The sequence below is a fragment of the Pterocles gutturalis genome, unplaced genomic scaffold, assembly GCF_000699245.1.
Source record: "Pterocles gutturalis isolate BGI_N339 unplaced genomic scaffold, ASM69924v1 scaffold9510, whole genome shotgun sequence".
NCBI lineage: Eukaryota > Metazoa > Chordata > Aves > Pterocliformes > Pteroclidae > Pterocles > Pterocles gutturalis.
In genome coordinates, this window is record NW_010140840.1 from 7,728 (window position 1) to 28,501 (window position 20,774).

At 36.5% G+C, this 20,774-nt stretch overlaps 1 protein-coding gene across 1 annotated transcript in view; it reads left to right on the forward strand.

Moving 5' to 3' along the window:
- Positions 1-20,282, forward strand: part of ZNF326 (zinc finger protein 326) — a 27,854-nt gene extending 7,572 nt beyond the window's left edge. Inside the window, exons 3-12 of the mRNA XM_010083827.1 lie at positions 858-1,263; positions 3,937-4,135; positions 5,920-5,954; positions 6,811-6,898; positions 8,837-8,951; positions 10,034-10,181; positions 10,552-10,651; positions 11,943-12,073; positions 13,149-13,244; positions 19,563-20,282. Of these exons, the coding sequence (XP_010082129.1) occupies positions 858-1,263; positions 3,937-4,135; positions 5,920-5,954; positions 6,811-6,898; positions 8,837-8,951; positions 10,034-10,181; positions 10,552-10,651; positions 11,943-12,073; positions 13,149-13,244; positions 19,563-19,727 (1,483 nt within the window). The 3' untranslated portion in view covers positions 19,728-20,282. The remainder of the gene's footprint in view (positions 1-857; positions 1,264-3,936; positions 4,136-5,919; positions 5,955-6,810; positions 6,899-8,836; positions 8,952-10,033; positions 10,182-10,551; positions 10,652-11,942; positions 12,074-13,148; positions 13,245-19,562) is intronic.
- The last annotated feature ends 492 nt before the right edge of the window (positions 20,283-20,774 follow it).

A 20,774-nucleotide genomic window follows, 5' to 3' on the forward strand; every position in this document is an offset into this window, starting at 1 on the left:
TGCTGAATCACCCTATTGTAACCCTGCAGGGACACTAATGTGTTTCCTTTCCAAGTGGTTACAAATATTGATGATTTCTAGTCTGGCACTCCTCCTACCCCCACCCCCAAGGCAAAGCAAACTCTTGGTAAATAAAAATTTCGGCTCCTTGTTACTCTGCTTTGAAATTCCAAGGACTGTTTTCATGTCCACTGTGCATGCATTGGGATAGACTTTCAAAATTCTGAGTTGGTAGACTTAATGGTCTGCAAGTGAAAGATGGATACACTGAAGATCATGAACTCTTTGATTAGGAGACTGAATTTTACAGGGAAGAACATTTCCAAAAAGTACAAATATGAATGGAAGAGCATGTGTATTTTTTCCTTTAAAATTAGAACTGTGGGATGTTTAAGACTCACAACTGTACCACTAAAAAAAAAAGATACTTTTTTTTCTTTTCTCGGTTCAGAACTAAGCCGCCTTTTAACTGCTGTTTAACTGTTAGAATATGAGGGCATGATTTTGAAGAAAGGAGAGTTTGAGTAGCCTATGAATGTCTACAGGTGATTATTTTTGTGAGACTAGGGCTGGGCTCTAATAATGTTTTAGTAAATGTTGCTGAAAATTTTAAGTAAACAAAGTTCAGGCATACTGAACTTTAGAATTCTGTGTAGCAAAAATGGCTCAGATAGTTTTCTATCTGGTCATAGTGTGATTTGCCCAGCCCTAATCAAGATTAAACAATAACACAACTGTACGGACCAGTATAGTAATAAATTGATTTAGTTGATAAATGTCAACTGATAACTTGTCTTTTGAAATGTATAACATTAGTAAGCTTACTTTTTTTTCTCCTCACTGTGCAACTTTTCCAGGTTTGGACCTTATGAGTCTTACGACTCCGGGTCTTCTCTGGGTGGGCGAGATCTGTACAGATCTGGCTATGGTTATAATGAACCCGAACAAAGCCGCTTCGGAGGTAGTTATGGTGGTCGATTTGACAACTCCTACCGGAATAGCCTTGACTCTTTCGGAGGTAGAAACCAGGGCGGGTCTAGCTGGGAAGCACCTTACTCCCGTTCAAAATTGAGGCCTGGGTTTATGGAGGACAGAGGAAGAGAGAGTTACTCTTCCTACAGCAGTTTTTCTTCACCCCATATGAAGCCTGCACCTGTAGGCTCTCGGGGGAGAGGAACGCCTGCTTATCCTGAAAGTGGATTTGGAAGCAGAAACTATGATGCTTTTGGAGGACCATCAACAGGCAGAGGCCGAGGCCGAGGAGTAAGTACAGAATCTTTTCAGATTCTTTTCACTAGACACTCTTTTAAACCCTTTCAAGACCACTGCTTTAAAATGAATGCACTGTTCAGTACAGTGTGGGTTTTTTGTCCAAGCAAACTATCATGGTTGACAATGTTGTGTACCCCCTTGAAGCTGTCTTCAAGTAGAACCCAGTCCCTCTTTCTTTTGAAAGTAATGAGTAATAGAAGACTAGTTGATAAGGTTTGTTAAATCTCTCCTTTTGTTTGAAAGGTGAAGATAAAAGTAATAGGTTTGGTCTAAAAGGGATTAAAAGGACTTGCATTTTTCCTTGTAAACACTAGCGTCTTTGCTGCTAGTGGGGAAAGTACTGAATATTGTAAAAGTTTAATTCAAAGTCTTTTGAAGTATTGAGTAGGTTAAAGGTGCAATGTATAAGCAATAAATAAAACCCAGGTTGTGAATGCTGGAGTAGTTTTTGTTTCCTGTAAAGGTAAACGTTTGGTTAATTCTTTAGTATGTTGAACACATGCTTTATCAAACATCAAGTCTTCTTTTAAACTTAATTCTTACTCTGACTTGTGTATTGGAAGGGTGATGGGAAGAAATGGCAAAGGGGGTGGTTAGCGGTTACAATGACTCTTTTTCAAAATTAAAGCATGATTAAAGGGGCATCATCAACTTGAAATCAGGTCCTCTCACAGAATTGAGATTAATTTCCAGAGAGGGTGCCTAGTCATGTTACCTGTATTCATTTTGTTTTGAACACTTTCATTCTAACTCCTTTTCAGTGGATTCCTTTCGAGTGTAGGATGTAAAAAGCTGTATGTCCAAGAAACAGCAAGATTAACTGTGGATTAAATAGTGGATGACAGTTTGGAGAAGTAATGCTTGATGTTAAATGAGCTAGGAGAAAAAAAATACAATAGAAGAAAATCCTGACAGAAGAACCAACTTTAAGTTGATGGTGTCCCTTTCTCTTGGGTTTTTAATCCCAATTCTAATTATGGGTTTTTTAAGCACAAAGAGTTCAGTGAACGCTTTTCTGCCTGTGCCTCTAGGTATAACTTATCTTTTAAAATTCTTAAGTGTGCCATATTTATTTGGGAAGCAATTATTTAATATTAAACCCTATAACTTGTTTGTAGCCTGAAGTGTAGAGGAAGATTATTTTTTACTGGGTCTTTTAAATGCCTAATTGTGTGCTGGTTTTGTTTCAGAAGGTCTACTTTGCAGCATTCTTGAGTACAGTAATTGCCATATTCAAATTTTAGCTCAGATTTGCACATGTCTGCTAGCTAGCATGTAGCATGGTATGAGAAATAGATTCTAATCTTTATGTTTCCTTGCTTGTGAAGCTGAAAAGTGTTAGGTTCTTAAGCATGGATGCCATCCTTTCAGAACTCATTTAGATCTGAAAGTTTTGTGCAGTTACAGCCAAGTAGCCTTATTTCTCTTTTGTTTTGCTTTTGAAATTTATCTTTTTAGTCTTTTATGTAATAAAGGAGAATGTAAAGGCTAACTACTTACCATACGTAAAATGCATTGCACCTTTAATAGATAGACTATCTGTTAAAAAACCCAGAAGTACTTGAAATTATCCAAGTGCATTCTTCATGTCAAATTTATATGTGTACAGTGTAAATGTACATGCTAGGTAGTTCTGTAACTATCTCAACTAAATAAATTAACATGGAGATCTTGTGCATGGACTTCTCATTAAGAAAAGTGCCTGTTTTGGTCTGTCATTTAAAACTTGCTTTAAAAAAAGTCATACTTTTCACAAAGTATAGTGAAGTTCTTTTTATGTGCTTTTAACTTGGATAGTGTAATGCTAATTCTCTTCTCATGGCAATACAAATATTTCTGCTTATCCAAGTCACTCATCCAGTCTGTGGGCTCTCTTCTGCCCTTCATTAATCAAATAATTGAGTTAATATTAAGAAGTATGTTAGCACTTTTGAAAATACCGCAGCTACCTTAATGCTCCCTCTTCAGATTACTCCTTTATTCCATGCCTTCAGAGGTAACTCTCATAAACAAGTGTCCACAAATGACTGTACAGCATTTTAGCAATAGTAGGAAGGTTTAGTCTTTCTGAATTCTGAAATTGAATTTTCATTCCTATTGCTGACATGTGTTTGTATTGCTCCCTCCAGGCCCACCTTTTAAATTCTGATTTTTTTTTTTTTAATTCAGTGGAAAGATAAGTAAAAGAGCTTCCTTCAATTAATTGCTATTCTACACTGGAAAACCTTCTTTACTCAGTTTTCAAATCACTGCTAATCATTTGACGTAAAGCTCTTTTTTTTTTCTTTTTCCTTTTTTTTTTTTTTTTTTTTGGATGACTGCTGACTGAAGTGTTGAAAACTGTGTTGGTTAGCTCTGTGTTTTCCCAGAGGGAGAAGTTAAGTCATCATGTAGAGAATCTGAAGAGAGGAGCCAGGAAGTTAGGCTGAGATCTGAACTCTGAATAAGCAGAAACACAGTTTATACATATGTATTCATTCTACTGGACAAACACCCACAAGGCCATTGCAAAACACAACATCAAACCAGGAGCTTAAATTTCCCCTGCATTTTGCTCTAGAGTGCAGATTTTACTTAGTTCACAGTTTTATTGTATCAAGTAATTGTTTTATTTCTATTGATTTCATATACTAATACCTTTCTCTTGATTTCACAAATTTTCAGCATATGGGAGACTTTGGAGGAATGCACAGACCTGGAATTGTTGTTGACTATCATAACAAACCCAGTCCCGCAGCGGTTGCTGCAAGAGGAATAAAAAGAAAAATGATGCCACAGCCGTATAACAAACCTGGTGGGACATTTATCAAGAAACCCAAAATGACAAAACCTATTTTGAAGCTGAGCCAGAAAAAATCGCCTAGTAAGTAATAAGTGCCAAAATTCTTAAGTTAAAATTACCCTTTTTTTTTAATTCATTAGGAGTTACTGTGTTTTAGTATGCAGAAAGAAGACTGTATGTGCTGTTTTGTAATTTTTTGTTTTCTACCTCTGGCGTACTCTTGCAGATTTTATGAATTTAGTCTTCTAGCTCTTTTACTGCAGAGATACTTTGCCGAATGGAATTGAATATTTTGATGTGTTTAAATATGTACCGCTGAAGACTGTTTCGTTCAGACTTTGTAATGATACTTCCTGGAGGCAAATTTTCACCACTGAAAATAATTTCAGATCTCAGGATGACTTGGGTGACAATGCCTGACAAATATTAAAATGTGCCCTTGCACATGGAACCTGCTGTCCAAATACTTTGATGGATATAGAAAGTAGTGCAGCAACTGCAGTGCAGCTAAAGTAAAGGCATAAGGTGTGGATGAAGAGGAGAGGGAGGCAAACTGAGTAAACAGTCAAAATTGTTACAGAATAATTTATGAAAGGCAGAGAGAGATTGCTCCTTCTTTTACGTGAAATTCCGTAATCAAGAGAAGAACTGGAAATATGATAGATAAACTGGAAATAAAAATTGCAAAGTACACGTGGCGCTTGGTTTGTTTAGCTTCCCTATAGATGTCTTACAGCTCTAATAATTTTGATACTGCAGACAAAGCTGGAGAAAAAACTCACTAATGAGGTTTGAATAAATTACTTGCTTTGAGGGAATGTAAACTTGAGTATTATATATTATAAAGTGCATATACAGCAGTTGAGTTTCAGTTTATTTGTGCTTGTAATTTCCTCAGTAATTTGGATCTGCAGTGTTTTGTATAGTTTGGTTTCAGATCGCACCTGTAAAATATTTAAAATTACTTAAGCTCAGAGCTTGCAAGGTAAAGGCACAGACTTGACAGAAACTTCCCCCTGAAAATTTTATTTTGATTTTGTAACTCTAGCTACACTACTGTGTATTACAAAACTGTTCCCTTAATTTTAACTTCAAGAGTACTGTAAAAATTTTAGGTACTGGTTGTAGAGAATACATTCGTCTGCCTTTTGTATAGGGAACGTTATTGCTGGACTTGCCAACTTTGGTGTGATGAAATGGGTCTGTAAAATACTTATCCAGGTATATCAAGGACTTGCATCTCAAAGGTCTCCCTCTTAGCTCTTCCTGTTTCAGTACTTTTATAGGTTCTCCTTTTCTAAACTACCTTCAGACAGAGCACTTCTGGTTTATTATCTGTTCCCTCTCACTGATTTCCACAATTGCTACATAATATTGAAGTTACTTTAAGAGATGTAGTAAATAGTGCCTATTAGAATGCGTTTTTAGTCAGCCTGTTCCATGGTTCTGAGATTGGGGAGAAGAAACTGTTGGGTGGCTTAATACAATTTTCTGAGACTTGAACTGAAGGATGCTCTAAGCAGTATCATGTAGTTGAAAACTGAAAAGTGGGTAACAACTAATAGCAAATTGTATGTAATTGGTATACAATATCTATCTCAAGATTATATTGTCCTTTCAGTCTTGACTTTCTTGTTTCGTGGAGTTAGATGATTGCTATGATTGCTTCTAGAAGTTTGTCTATATTCCTAAGGATAACTGATTTTACGTTTAGTATTATTACTAAAATATGATAAGCTGTAGATGTAGACTGCCCTAGCAGCACAACAAGCTGTTTTTTTTCCTAAATATCTTATTGCCTTAGAATGAATTGAGAGTGATAGCACTTTTTCCTTACTTGTTTCTTCCTCATTTTATGTTTATAGACATGAAGACATCTTTCCCGGATTCTACTATAGAGGTAAAATTCCCAGAACTGGAAAATATTTATGACTCTTTCAGAAGTTTGTAATATACATTAAGATGAGTAATTATTAAGCTAGAGTTATAAAAATTAAGCACTATTAAAACTATGTAAGTTTTCCAGACATTTTTTTACTCACTGTATCCAACACTGTCTTATTTTGATGACAGTCTGAAATCCTTAATGATTTATAGTGAAAGACATAGCTTGTGCAGGTAGCCTGGAAAACAAATTTTGAAGTGTATTTGTGTAGACACTATATACACATTACAGGTGTAGGTATAACTTCTTATGCTGTCATAGCTTGAACTCATACACCTATGACCTGCTTGGGTGCACTGAGAAATTAAGTACAAAATGACAGGGAGATTACTAAAGAGGATTGAGGAAGAATGGACACATCAAGGAGAGAGGGTAAATAAAAAAAGAACCAGTGTTAACAGGTGTTCTCTGGTAGGGTACAAATATTAGATCCCTCCTACGGAAAACACAGTTGCAATGAAAGACTGGAATGTTATTTTCCTTCTTTTTAGTGTCAGTGTTAACATATTCTCAGCTAAATATTTAGAAGTCTGAGTTGGGAGTCAGAATATTTATGTAGAAGACAGTGGTAATTTTGTTTGTGAAACTAATTAGCAAAGACTTGAAGGCATTTGGGAGAAATGTGTAGCTTGCAGTGTTTATACACTGAGTCTAACTAGACTCAATTCACTTACTTCCATTGTCATATCTGATAAAAATAGCAAGTAACAGATTATTGGAAATAGAGTAATCTGCACTTTTTCTGGATTTTAGAACGGCATTGTTTTATTAGGTGTTTTTCTTACAAAGTTTGTGGATTTGACTTTATTAGGAAATTGAAGTGGACACAAGTGGTGCAGTTGTTATATATGAAGACTTCACAAGAGATGCTTACGATCTTGGATATCAGACTTTTGGAGGTAAGTTAGTTTGCTTTGTCAGGTAAGGTATTGTAGGTATTGTGTTTGTGTGACTTTGAGTGAATAGATTTAGTAAGGCTGTATGTATGACCTCTACTAGTTATTGACTAGCATGTCTTTTTTTTTTTTTTTAAGAGTTTATAGGTTTAGGCCATGGAGGAGATGATTGTAACATCCATCCATCCATTTGTTCTTTACATGCTTATTATCTTTCTGCTTTCTGATAATCTCTGATTGTTGTTGTTGTTTGACTTAGTTTAATTTTTGTGAAATAAATGTAAGGGGTCTTCTATACTTACTATCATTCCATTGCTTAAATGTTGTTTATCCCACCAGTTCCTCACCCATATCCTATTATTTATCCCACTAGCTGATCAACCTTACCCTTAAATCCTAGGTGAGTCAGTTTTTGAAAGTGGATTTAGTTAACTCTGAGAGCTGCTCTCAAGAACGTGGGGTCTATTTCATGTACAGTCTTAGTAAAACAGGTTAATTATTAGGTTACATAAAATCAGTTAATGTAGATATTAACTGTAGTGATCTCAAACACGTACACAAAGAAATCCAGTGTTAAGGCTGAAACGATTTTTAGTCCCCTTTCCCTTTTGTGTCACCTTATTGCATATGTAGTCTAATCTGTTGGTAAGGAGTGCTGGAAATTTGCAGACAACTGATTAGAGTTTCTTTTCTTGAAATGGTATATATATTTTTTAAATTTTTTTAAAAATTGTGTGGTTTTTTCATTTTTAAATGTTTGAGTAAATGCACTGAAGGAGAGTGGGAGCCCCGCTAGGGAGTCTCGGTTTTATATGTAGATTCAAGGTTCCATTCTCCAGCTTGTAACAGGATGGGCACTTTGTGAGCTTGAGGTGTACAATATAGGCTGTTTCACTCCATAGAATGTCATACTAGATTATTTTTGCAGCAGTAAAACAAGTGATTCTCTCTAGGATTGGTGGTAAGGCACTAAGTGAAATTTAAATCTGGAGATCAATAATAGGGGTTGCTTCTGTAGGTGGGTGGTTGTTTTTTGTTTTCAAATTAAATTAAAAAATAAAATGATCTTTAGGATATGAGTTTTGCTTCTCTCCAAATCAGAGTAATTTTTGAAAGTCTTTGCTACAAGATGGAAAACATTGGGGTAATCAGCAACGAAGTGTAAGCTGTGAGTTGCTGGAAATGTTTTCAGTACTTTGGGGCACTTCTAGAGCCGCAGAGCTTTTGCAAGTTTTATTTCATGGAGGCTGACCTCTCTCCTAAGGTTGAACTGCACTGGCAAATTAAGGGATTCTCTTTTTCCTACTCTAAAACTACTCCCCAGGTAATATTTGAGTTGTTTTCCTTTGTCCGTAGGCTTTTAAAGCAGACATAGGAGAGGCAAACATAAGTACACTTATGTAAAAAGTCAGTGTCCTTGAAGTGTTTAATGTTGCAAAACTAATTTCTCGTCATTTATTTGTTTGCACTCTTACATGCCAGGTGATAATTTAATGAAGTTCTTCTTTGAAGGTTTGGTTGGGTTTTTGTTGTGTGTGGGAGGCTTTGTTTGTTTGGCTGGTTGGTTTTTGCTTTTTTTTTGTTGGTGGTGGTTTTTTTTTTCCCAAGCTGTCTCTTCCTTCACTGGTTTATTTCTTCAGATGAAAATTTTTGGAACATTCTTTTGTGAAATCAAGCAAAGTCTAGTGGGGTGAAATTAAAAAGTTGTTGAAGTTCAGGTTGAGTACCCTACCTTAATGAAACACTGCCTTGTCAATTGGCATTTAAATAAGCCGTTGTACCGGGTTAGTATAGGGTCTTTCTCTGCATTTTGAGGTGTTTGTGGAGAAGACAGGGAAGACAACTTTTACTGGGTTTCTTTTTTCTTGTTTTGTTTTGGTTTTGTTTTGATTTTTTTTTTTTTGGAACATAACATTTTAAAATTCTCTATTGTATGTTAAGATGGCAAAGGAGAAGTTAAAAGTGAGGAAGAAGAAAAGCGACGAATTGAAGCCAGAAGAGAGAAGCAAAGGCGTAGAAGGGAAAAAAACAGTGAAAAATATGGTGATGGATACAGGTTTGTGCTATAACTTCTGTCTTGTGTGCAGTGTTTTTCTTCCCCTTTATCCTTCTGTAAAAATAGATCTTCTTTCTTGAAAGACCCTTCGGACTCATTTTAGGAAAATAAAAAAGGCAACAAATAAACTAGCAAAAAACCTCCCTCTGATAGCCCCAGCACACCCTCCCCCCCCCCCCAAAAACCAAACCAACCCAAACCAAAAAACACCCAACCCCAAAACAACAACCCAAAAACCTGACCCAAACAAATGAAAAAACCCAAACCAAAACCGAGCACCCAAATCCTGTTGCTTAGAAGACTGGATATTACACTGGACCTGTGCTGTATCAGAAGATAAACAATTTCCTACCCCCGCCTCTTCTGCAAGCGCATCGGTCCACGCTTGAGAATGGTACTGGTTTTGAAGTATATATTTCAGTTAACAGCTTATTGAGTATGAATATATAATTAAAAATTTACTTTATTTTGGTTTTACGTGTGTGGTGAGCTATTTTGTAGCAAAAATAAGTGGATAGTTCTGTAACTTAGTCTTGCCACAGCCAAGCAAGCTAGTGGCCAGCACTGTACAAAACAGTTCCACGTCAGTGATGACATATGCGATACATGATCATAGCATCAATGCCTTTTCCTCATTGTACTAAGGAGGCCATATTTCCTTATAAAGATGATGTAGTTTTTGTATGGGAAATGAGCTTTAAATGAATTCTTTTGACTATTTGTAGTTAGGAAATCATGGCCTGGCTTGACTATGAGAAGTACTACAAAAGGTGACACAAACTAGAGAGCTGTTGTAGATAGACTTGCAGAATAATGTGGCTTTCAAATAGATAGCTTCCGATTTCAGGAGTTTTCGTCTTCTACATAATTCATTACTCCGAGACTGGCCTGGTTCTTGTAGCAGTTAACCTTCATAATGGTAAAATACTCTAATTTTTTTTTTACTTTTTAATTTAGAGTTCTTTAAAGAACACTTTTGCCATTCCTTCTCTGATCAGATTTGTCAAGTCCTTGTAGTTTTGAGGAGGAAGGGAAGAATGTTTCTTTAATAGTAATGTTATTTAACGTATTTCTCTTGATAGAATGGCGTTTACTTGCTCGTTTTGCAAATTTCGAACATTTGAAGAAAAGGAAATTGAAGCACATCTGGAGAGCGCAGCTCACCAGGAAACATTGGATCATATCCAGAAGCAAACCAAATTTGATAAAGTGGTGATGGAATTTCTTCATGTAAGACAACTGTTACTTGATTTATATAATACCTTTAATTACAATTTACCATTTGTCTTCAAAATATGCTTAATTTACCATCGTTATTCCTTTTGCAGATGACTGTTGGCACAGTACATATTTCTAAAACTTGAAGCGCATTCAGAGTCTGTAAAATTTTTTATTTTTCATTGTTTTTTCATTATTATTTTTCATCATAATTTTTCATTGTTTTACTTTTACAATGAAAAGTAGTGCCTTACAAAGTAACAGCAATTAATTGCTATTTATTACAGAGCTATTCTGAGTAATATTTTAAGGATAGGTTCCTATTGAAATCTAAACAATTGTCCAGCAAATGTATTAATTTTTTTTTTCTGATTCTCTGTAGGAATGTATGGTGAATAAATTCAAGAAGACAGCTATGCGTAAGCAGCAGACAAGTAACCAAACAGAAAATGCTCAAGCTGCTGAAAAAGATATAATGGAAGGTGAGTAATGCTTTTTATGTGGAAGTGCATACTGTGGAGCTCTGCATGCCCTTTTCTCCTTTCATTCTTCTTTGAATTTTATAAAATGTTTGGAATAAAATGATCAGTTTTCACACCTTTTCTGTACCTGTCTAGGATTTCTTGCTTCATTTCTGATACAATGTGGAATGTAAACACAGTGGGAGACATTATTTATGTTTGTTGTCCAGGTAACCTTCTCAGAAAGTAAGATAACATTGTGCTAAGTACTTGACAAACAGAATTATGTGGGCTTTGCCACAGTCTGATTCGGTATAAAGCGTGAGGAGTGTCACCAGTTGGATGCAGATAGATTGAAAGAGAGTATGTAATAGAGCAGTAAGGTGATAATGGTCAAATGTGATGGCAAAGATCTGGATAATGTAAATGCAATAGTTGCTGTGGTTTTGAGGGGCACTAAAAAAAGGAGTTTGAGCATTTTCTTGGCTACCAAAGATGCATCTTGGCCTAATTTTATTTTTTTTTTCTTCCCTCCTTAGCTGCCCTACAGGCAGTTTCCTAGAGCATTTGTGTCCCTGTCTTGCTGTGCCATATCTTTCCATTTTATCCTTTGCTTGAGGGCTTTCAAAAGATGTGCTAGAGCCAGAGGGGGGCATCTTTTGAGTACCTTTACTTTAGGCAGTAACTGTATTTGAATATTACCTTAATTCAAATTTAAATGATAAAAGCTACTTAAAAAGGACATAGCCAACATCTTAACAATCTTTCAAGTTCTTTTTGTGTACTTTCCTTAAGTACTGGAGGGCCTGTTTACCTTTACAATCACAATGTCCTGTTGGCAAGCTAAAATTGCAAGAGGAATTGGATTCACATGCTTCTTCCTGGTGGTGAGGGGAGGCAAGGAAGTACTTGTTCTTATGAGGGGTAAAGTAAATCTAACTGCTTCAGTGAAGCTTTTTTGTTTCTTGTATCGAAATGTGTATTAAGTATATTGGTCATTGTTGATTTTAGATAGGCAGCATTTTTGAATATAAAATAGTTCAATTTGATTGTTGTATCATTTTTCTTTCCCTCTATTTAGGCAGGTAGGTGTTCATATATCATAACCTCAGACAACAAGCGTAATTTCCTGGGTCTCGTATATAGTCTGGAGAGAAGGAGTATCCAAGTGAAAATCTCCTTCCTTCAACATTGCCATTAGACCTCTTTAACAACTGAGACCTCTGATTTTCTGGTATTAAAAAACCAATCCCCTCTTCCGCTTCCCTAGAATAGCACATTTTGTGTTAATGGTTTGTTGCATCTTTGGCAGGGGTTACTGCTGATGACCATATGATGAAAGTTGAGACTGTTCACTGCAGTGCTTGCAGTGTGTATGTTCCTGCATTGCACAGTTCTGTTCAGCAGCACTTAAAATCTCCTGATCACACAAAAGGAAAACAGGTAAGATATGACATGTTATTAAAAAAAAATAAATAAATAAAGGCAAGCATAACCTAATAGTAGGTGAGAAGTGCTATGGTACTCAGTGCAAGTAATTTCTAAATTCTTGTTGGCATTACTTGTTCTCTAGAAAGCTGGAATGTCCTTGTTACACCTTGTAAACATAATGTCTCATGAAGTAGCCAGCACTTAAGCACCTCCAATTAATGAAATGTTGCTGTGCTTAATAGCTGACAGTCATAAGTCCTGAAAAGGTTACTAGGAATGGCTTTTTTATTTTATGGGAATTTTTTTTACTGCCATTAAGTGTTGGAAAGATTTTGTTATTCAAATTGTAAAACATAATACATATATTTCCAGCAAGATAACAAACCTGGTGTCTTTTTTTTTTTGCACTTTTTTCTTTTTGTTGGGTTTTCCTGCTTTTGCTTTTTTTTCCTGCTTTTTTTTTTTTGCTTTATCTTTTTTAATTTGAAGAAAAATTAGAGCAATTTAGAATTAGCAGTAGTATGGTATTCGTCCCTGTTACAATTTATAATGATACACTTTTAAGATTGATAGAAGGGTTGAAAGAGTAGCTTGAGTGGAAAAAAACCACAGTTGTCATAGTAAGCAAGATTGTCAAAGTAATGTTTTGTTTATATATGAGCTTCTGTGATTAAGGAATATCATAGAATCATAGAGTGGTTTGGGTTTGAAGGGACTTATAAAGGCCATCTAGTCCAAGCGCCCTGCAACGAACAGGGACATCTTCAACATTATGTTAGGCTGTGATGGAAAAGCATGCATGGTGTCTGTAGATGAGAGCAGTTACCTGTGGTTGGAGGTAGGTGTGTGGTTGTAGTTCTTTGTATAAGCAAGATGTGAGTATATGTTTTGATCAAGCGAAAGCAACAAACTATAAACGCTATCAAACTTAATTGAGATTATTATATGGTTTGGACGTAAATGCTAAGAATGAGCATTTCATGCTGCAGTACATTCATTATTTTCCTTACAGAAACTGACCATGAATTCAAATTAGTGTGACAACTGTAATAGGTGTGTGATACTCACTGTAGAATTTGTTTCCTAGGCCTACAGAGAACAAATAAAAAGGGAGAGTGTTCTTACTGCCACCAGTATCTTGAATAATCCTATAGTCAAGGCACGATATGAGCTATATGTGAAGGTAAGATGCAAATGGAAAAAAAGTCATCTGTTATGGTTGCTGTACCATTATTTCCTCCATGCTGATGGAGTTTAACCTCAGTGCTCTGTCTTCTGTTTCTGCCTTCTAGGTAGCTCACAGATTGAATATACTTTTAACATATTTTTCCCATGTCAGACTACTGTCTCAGATAACCTCATTTGCAGAAAAAATTGCCACCTTCAGATTTACCAGCTTTAACTCTATACATAATACAAACCATAGAGCACAAAACACTTTACAAATGAGTCAGTCATTACATTTAGAAGCAAAGGCTCTAGCGTGTGGCTTTGTACTAAAGTACAGTGCACACACAATTCAGCTAATTTTTATTTTTTTATTTCATATAATTTCTAGGACTCATGGCAGCATACAGAAAATGAAAGCTTACAACAGTAGTTGTCATGATCAGAGAATTTAAAAGGCATGGCAGCCTATGTTGCAGATATGTGGCCTGAGAAACACATGTGAATTCATTTTAGAAAAATGTGTTGGTTTTTTTTTTCCCTCTGGGACAGTGGAGTGACTTTTTCTGTAGTACAATTGTTAGTTATTTCTGGTAGTTTCTTTTGATTGGTTTATAATTTTGTCTGAACCAAAACAATAGACTTTTTCAGACAAAGCAATATTGTGTTGCAGAAATATGACAAGGTATGAGCCAATGCAGAAGTTGTGATATAAAATGTCAAATTAGTCATGTCCTGCAAAATTATGTATGGTTGGGTGTGTGAATCAGTTCCAGGTGACTGTTCTATATCTGTTAAGAAAAGGTAGCAAGTGACCAGATACTACAGCCTGGAATATCTGTTTATATTTCCAGCCATCTATTCTAGTGTTCCTTATGGCCTGCTGTGCGTGTGCGTTGTCCCATACAGCCCTCTAGTGGGAGACTGGTAAAAGGGGGAATGGAAATCTGCCATTCCTCAGCTGGAAAACAGAGGAGGATAAAATTTGCAAGGTTGTCTTCCCAAGGAGACCACTGACATTTTCAGAATGCTTAGCACTGGCATTTCCTGGGGTGGATTGAGCTTAGTACACTTTCAGTAGCGCCTACTTGGTGAGGTATATCGGGCTCCTGGTTATGCAAATCCCTCTCGTCCTTATTCAAATGTATAATCAACTGCAGGCTGAAGGAATCCGGTTTTATTATCCAGCATGTGATGAATCAGAACATCTGATGCATGCATTTGGTGCCTGCAGTCTTCCAGGAGAGTGGGAAGTCCTTGTTACAGCCAAAAGTAGCTTGCTTTGAGATGAAGGACAGACTGGATTGGGGAAGCACCGCTTCCCATCTTCCAAGCAAAAAAACTGCAAACCCTCAGCAAACTAAAACCTCCAAAAATCCCAAACTCAAATGTGTTTTGGAAAGTGTTGCCTACCCTGCACATATAGCAGGAGGAGGTCAGGGCAGAAGGAGGAAATTCAGAGCAAGGAAGACCTGTGAGGCTGTTGCCTGATTTGTACCAAGTCACAAAGGCAGGTCATCAGCATCACAAATGCCTTTGACAAAAGGAAAACAAAACTGACAGAATTGCAGGTGAGCAACTTCTGATTTTTATGCGTCACTGTTGATACAGTTTGACATGAGCAAAAAAGATAAAAGATTTTTTTTTTCCTTTTCTGTTACACTACTGGATTTCTCTGTATGTACATGGAGGTTTGTTCTTTTAATGTGTGGCCTAGAAGAGGTGCATATCCTGAATAAAGTTGAATTAGGGTAAGTTCTTTTTCGGTTGAGGCCAGTACTGCCTTCCAGAACCACCCTTTGCCAAGAGTAGTAGTCATGTGTCCCTTTACCACAATTGATATTTGGGACCCACCGTCCCCTGTTGTGGTTTTGTGTGAAAAATTCTGCTTAAGCCATTTCGATTGCCCCATGGAGCTGCTGAGGAACTGCTTGGAGGATGACAATTTAATGTAATTTGGGTTGTTTGGCTGGCTGACACCTGGCAGTAGGTGATCAGTTTTGAGAATATTTGCTGTGTGTTGCGTTGTATAAGACTTTTCAAAATTGAGGACACTGGCTAACGTTTGGCTGGAAATGAGGGAGTGGATCATGACTTCTCGTCTGGAGTAAGCAAACTGACAAGCAGTAACAAGTGCTGTTTTACTTGGGACACCTTAGCCACTTCTTTTGAGTAAAATGCTGTTCTGTTTGTGATTTCCTTGTCTGCCTGGTGCTTAATGGAAAATCTCTTTCGCCCTTTGATTTAATCTTCTCTCCAGCTAGAGACTGCTCCACAGGTTGGTTGCTGTATATGCAAAAGGAAAGAAAGCAAATAGATGCATCCATTTTAAACAAACAGCTTCAGATGTGTCATTCTACAAACATTCAACTTGCATTTTTCTTTAACTGCGTTTCTAGTTTGCACTGTGGAAGGGAAAGCAGAGAAAAGGTTTTTCTTTGGCTGTAAACATTTTCAGATCTTTTTAACCATTTAATTATGGAGTCAGTTTTAGATTTTCAAATTGTGGTACACAAATCTTCTCTTTAAGAAATAAATGCAAACTTTGTAGTATTTGCCTGTGTATGCTCAATAAGTATGCATGCTTGAATCCTTCAGCTAGTTCTGTAAGCTTGGGCACATTAGCTGTCGCAAGGGTGTAAAGGTTAAATTTTCATTGAGTTAAGCTTTTTTTTTACATTATAAAGGTGCTTGTGGTGCCCACTGAAAATGGAAGGATCTGTATGGAGTCGGCCTAGGATAATCCCTCATGTGTTATGTGTGTGTTTTGTTTTGAGCCATTTGCAATTAATGTCCCAGCTGCACGGAAGACAGCTTCAGTAAATTAGATGATGTGGCTTTAGAAGGGTTTTTATAAAGGGTCAGGTCACTTCTTATCAGTGACTAGAGTTACAAACAGAAAGGGAAAAACCAAGGTCCAGCTAGGGCTTGACAGCAGTTGTTAGTGCAACAGCTGATGATGAGAGCAACAAGAATCATAATGGTGGAGAATAGCATTTCTTAAAGATGACCACCTTAATTTAGTAGTGCAGCTTCCTTGGGTCTATTAGTATTGAAATAACTCTTGTCATGTGGACAGTTCTTCCAGTCTTCTGCAGGACCCAGCTGTTAGGACTGGCATTTTCTGTGTATCTCCTGTTATGAAGTGCTGCTTCTGTTCCTTGTGCTGCTACTGCTTTGGAGCTGGTGTCTGCATTGTTGGAAATTTATACATTCAGTTTCCAGAAAACTACTGTACCAGACCTGAGGTTTCCAGTGATCAAAACTTGCATGTGGTCTTTATGATCCTAATGGTGCTGGTGACCATCTTTTATACTATTGTATTCCGTGTTTTTTTTTCAATTCATATAATTGAAAATCCAGTTCAGTGCTTAACAGCATATTGTTTGTACCCTGTTCTTTGCATGCAAAGAATCTATCTTCTTAATCTTGTTTGATATCTTCATCATAGATATTTTAATCGAAGAACCTTGGAAGGATTGTTTCTTACCTTGGCCATTCTTTTAAAGAGCCCTCTCTCCCCAGCATTGGTCTTGCGTAGTACCCTTTTATGCTTGCAATGTACTTTTTGTATGCTTTTTTTCCCCCCTTAATTTCCCCTTATTCTCCTATTACCCTGGTGTAAAGGGGGAGGGGCCACCTGCTGGCTACTCTGAAACAATCATCTGAGAAGTTTTATGAACCTGTAGCAAGTCCCTTTATCATAAGGAGGAAAAAAAGACCATTTGCTTCTTAGGAAAAAAGTTATCACTGGATGATGAAGTCACGACTATCTCTAATCTTGGACCATTTAGAACTTCCTAGATAGAATGATGTCTATGATTAAAAGCTGCTTGGATGTTCCTCAAGAGAAGCATCATAGAGGCTGACATTTTCTATCACTATATCCAGGGACTGTTTGATCATGTGTATTAGTGAAGGCATTTTGAAAAGATCTAGAGAGTGGTTTCTGGTTGTAAATACCAGTTCACAGTCTTAAGCTTTCTCTGCAATTTAAATATTCTAGAGACTAGGAACCCAAAGAATGCATCTCTTGGGAATAAACTACTTATCTGCTTGTGTTTTTTATGCTCCGTAGGCATCATAAAGTCTTTCTGCAGCAGTTCTATGGTGTGCCTGTTCTTGTTTTCTGGGGTTTTTGTTTTGTTTTTTAAAGCCATTTGGGAAGATGGGACCAGTGTGGCTGTCAAAATCAACTAGCATCAAAATTGACTCTGCGTGCTGTGCTGGATGCCTCTGATGCTACATCACCGGAAAAGACTGCAGTCGTTAAGATCTTCCCCCTGAGGGCAGTAACTTTTTCCTTAGTTTGAGAACTTGAGAAGTGCATTTTTCTCTGAAAAAGCACTTGATGGAAGCAACTTAATTTTTTTGTTGTTGTTATTATTGTATAGAGATCTGTACAGCCAGAAGTAGTGTGCTGAATCCAGTTCTGGTAGGTTAGCCAGAAGCAACATACTGTCTCCACAGGAGTGAAGTGTAACAATTTTCTGTAGCTTGTCCCCAAGAGTCAGGGACAGTGAGAAGTTGTCCTTTTAGAAGTGTGTTCTTCAGCTACAGCACATCATTATGCTTAGCCTACACAGGAGAGCTTATTTCTGGCGGTCTTTGGAAATCCTTTTTCCTGTACCCAAATGTTATTGCAAATACTTGGCTGAACCCAAGGAAAATGGCACTAATAGGTTTGCAGTCAGGAGGTCTTCTGTACTTCTATCTAAGGAAGGTAGATGAGTATGATTTTGCGGAGTTGCACTAATCCTTACTGAATTAAGGTTTGGATGCTCAGTCTTTTTACTTCACACTGCTTTCCATTGATGTTGGAATTAAATTGGTTGGGGCACTCACTTTTCTGTATGTGGGGTGGTTTTGGTTTTGGTTTTTTTTTTTTTTTGGTGAAACAGTTTACTGAGCAAATAAATGTTTCTGACATTTCAATGTTGTGCACTGTTACTTAGTGAAATACGCTTTGGTGTTTTGTAGCCCCATGGTACTTTACAGTAATAATGGATCATGTAAAAGTGGTACCGGTTTTAACTGAGATGTGGGGTTTTCTTGTTTTCATAGGGCTTAGATAAGTACCATCTTTCTATGTACTTGACCTTACGTGTGAGAATCTCCTTCTAAAAAAGCCAAACTTACTATCTTAAAGAAGTTTAAATATTGCCTTATTCATGGGGTTTGTATGTGGCAGCTATGTCTTTGATTAGTCTATGAGTTGATGGGGCTCAACAGACACTTCCATCTAGAAGTGCTGTAGGCTGGCCATTACAAAGTGTGTATATAAAATTATCCTGGAACTTGGAATAACATGGTCTCAAAGAATTCTCCTTGCTTTAGGTTACTCTTTATGTCTGAATTTATGATTTTTCTTGATTTTTAGAATAACAATGAAGCCAAGTTTTTGTTTATTGGCATTTGCTAAATGCTTCTACAGCTTTCTGATTTTTTTAGTGATTTGTAGGCCCCCTGGGAGACCCTACCTCGAAAAATGTAACTGAAGTAAAAATATTGATGTTCCTTTTTGTAAGTAAGCAAAAAAGGACAAGGAGCCTAGTACTCAATTTTTTAAAATCATCTTTTAAATAATGTTCTTGAAATCCTAGTCCTAGTGTAGTTGGTAGTTGGTGTCATATGTTCAGATCAGACTTGCTCTGGCAGATGTTTGAACATGAAAGCAGCTTTACTGAAGAAACTCCTAGTACTTCATGTTGTTGTTTATGTTTGTCTACTATTCATAGTTCTTAAATATCTGAAACAAGTGAAAGCTGAGGCATGTCTGGTACTGAATTATGGTATGAAATAGAGAAAATGTGAAACTAGAATGTCAATGTATTTAAAATATTGTCTGAGAAATCTGCTTGATATTTGTTCTAGGTCAGCAATGGGATGAATTTCAGAGTGAATAAAAACTGTAAATAAGGAAAAGCAGAAGGAAACTCTTTCAGTTTTAATTGGGGAGAAGAAGGAAGCAACTGTAGTTCTTAATAAAAACATGTTGAAACTTAACCATATAATTTTAATTTACTGAATGTTGAAGTTAAAAGGTAGTTTATGTGTAGCATACTTTGGCTTTTTCTCAGTGCCGTTTCTACTTTCATTAAAAGAGTTTATTGGGATCACAGTTTCCAGTGTGCATAAAATGAGTTGTTGCTGATTTATAATCAAATCTGGTTTGATTTTCTTGCAAAAAGCCTAAAACCGTATTAAAAAGCTGTATAAAATACCATAGCATTTCTTAGTGGCTGCCCTTTTCATTCACTGAAATTATGAGTATTATTTTATCTTTATGTTTGAAATAAATATCAAAGTGTTTGTTTTCAATCTTCTGCTTCAGGGTGAAAATCCTTTTGAAATTAATGATCAGGCTCAGGAGCAGCAGACGGAAGAGGAGGACAAAGCTGATGAGCCAGCTGAGGGTGAGGAAGAAGAAGAGGAAGAAGAGGAGGAAGAAACTGAAGAACAAACTGACTTCACTTTAGACCACACTGAAGATAACTAAGTGCAAGAAAATGAAAATATATTGGGGAGGGCAAAAACAGCTTTTTATTTCTGCTCTTAAGTGGCTACGACTTTTTAATAGTCTCAAATGAAGTTGTTGAAGATTCCCCACCATATGCATGCATTCCATTCCGTGGAGAACTTGTTTATATAATTCCTCTGTGTCTCTCATTTTGTTTAAAATGAAATTAAGACTATTTTAGTTGAGCTTTTTATAGCAAACTGACTGTTAAAGCTGATTAAAACATTGTGTTGTATATTTTTTTAAGCATCCTATTTTTTGATGTGTGTATTGAAAGTTGGGTATAATAATTTTTGGTCCAATCAGTTGAAAAGAAAGGCAGGTCTGTGGGGTAAATGTATTAAAAGCTGTACAGCATAAGCTTATCATGTTTACCTCTTAGTACAGAATGAGTAATTTCAAAAATTGTTGTGTTGAGTGTGGCTGTTTTGGGGACTGCATTGCACTCTGTATAATAGAGTATGTGTTATAATATGCCTCATAGCTTTTTGTGATAAGATGTACCAGTTTGTAGCAATAAAACACTGAAGAAATATTACTGCTTAAAGTGTCTATAGTTAAGTATTTCAAGTATTTCCCCATGCTGACTACCAGATTGGTTTCGAATCAAATCTTGATTGATATTATGATTGAAATTATTCAAAAATTTATAGTTGCATCTTAGTGACTCATGTTATTTATTGCTGTTTTTTATGTATTCAGACTCCATCTCCCCAGGCAGATAAGCACTTTAGCCTTCATAGTGTGCCTAGGGGAAGCATGCTTTCGGTATATTTACATGCTGTGCACTGTTGTCTATCTTAGAAGTGATATATCTACACTTTTTTTTCCCCACTATTCTTTCTAATCTAGCTTTTGACTGATGAGAACTGTAAATGTCTGATTTAACTGTTTTCTAAGTACAGCTAAGTAATTTGTATAATTTTTCCCTAAATGTGGTAACTCAGTAGAAGTAACTGGACAATCTCTTGTGGTCATTATTGGGATTTTTTTTTTTCCAAAATTCGTCATATGTGTAGTTTGTGC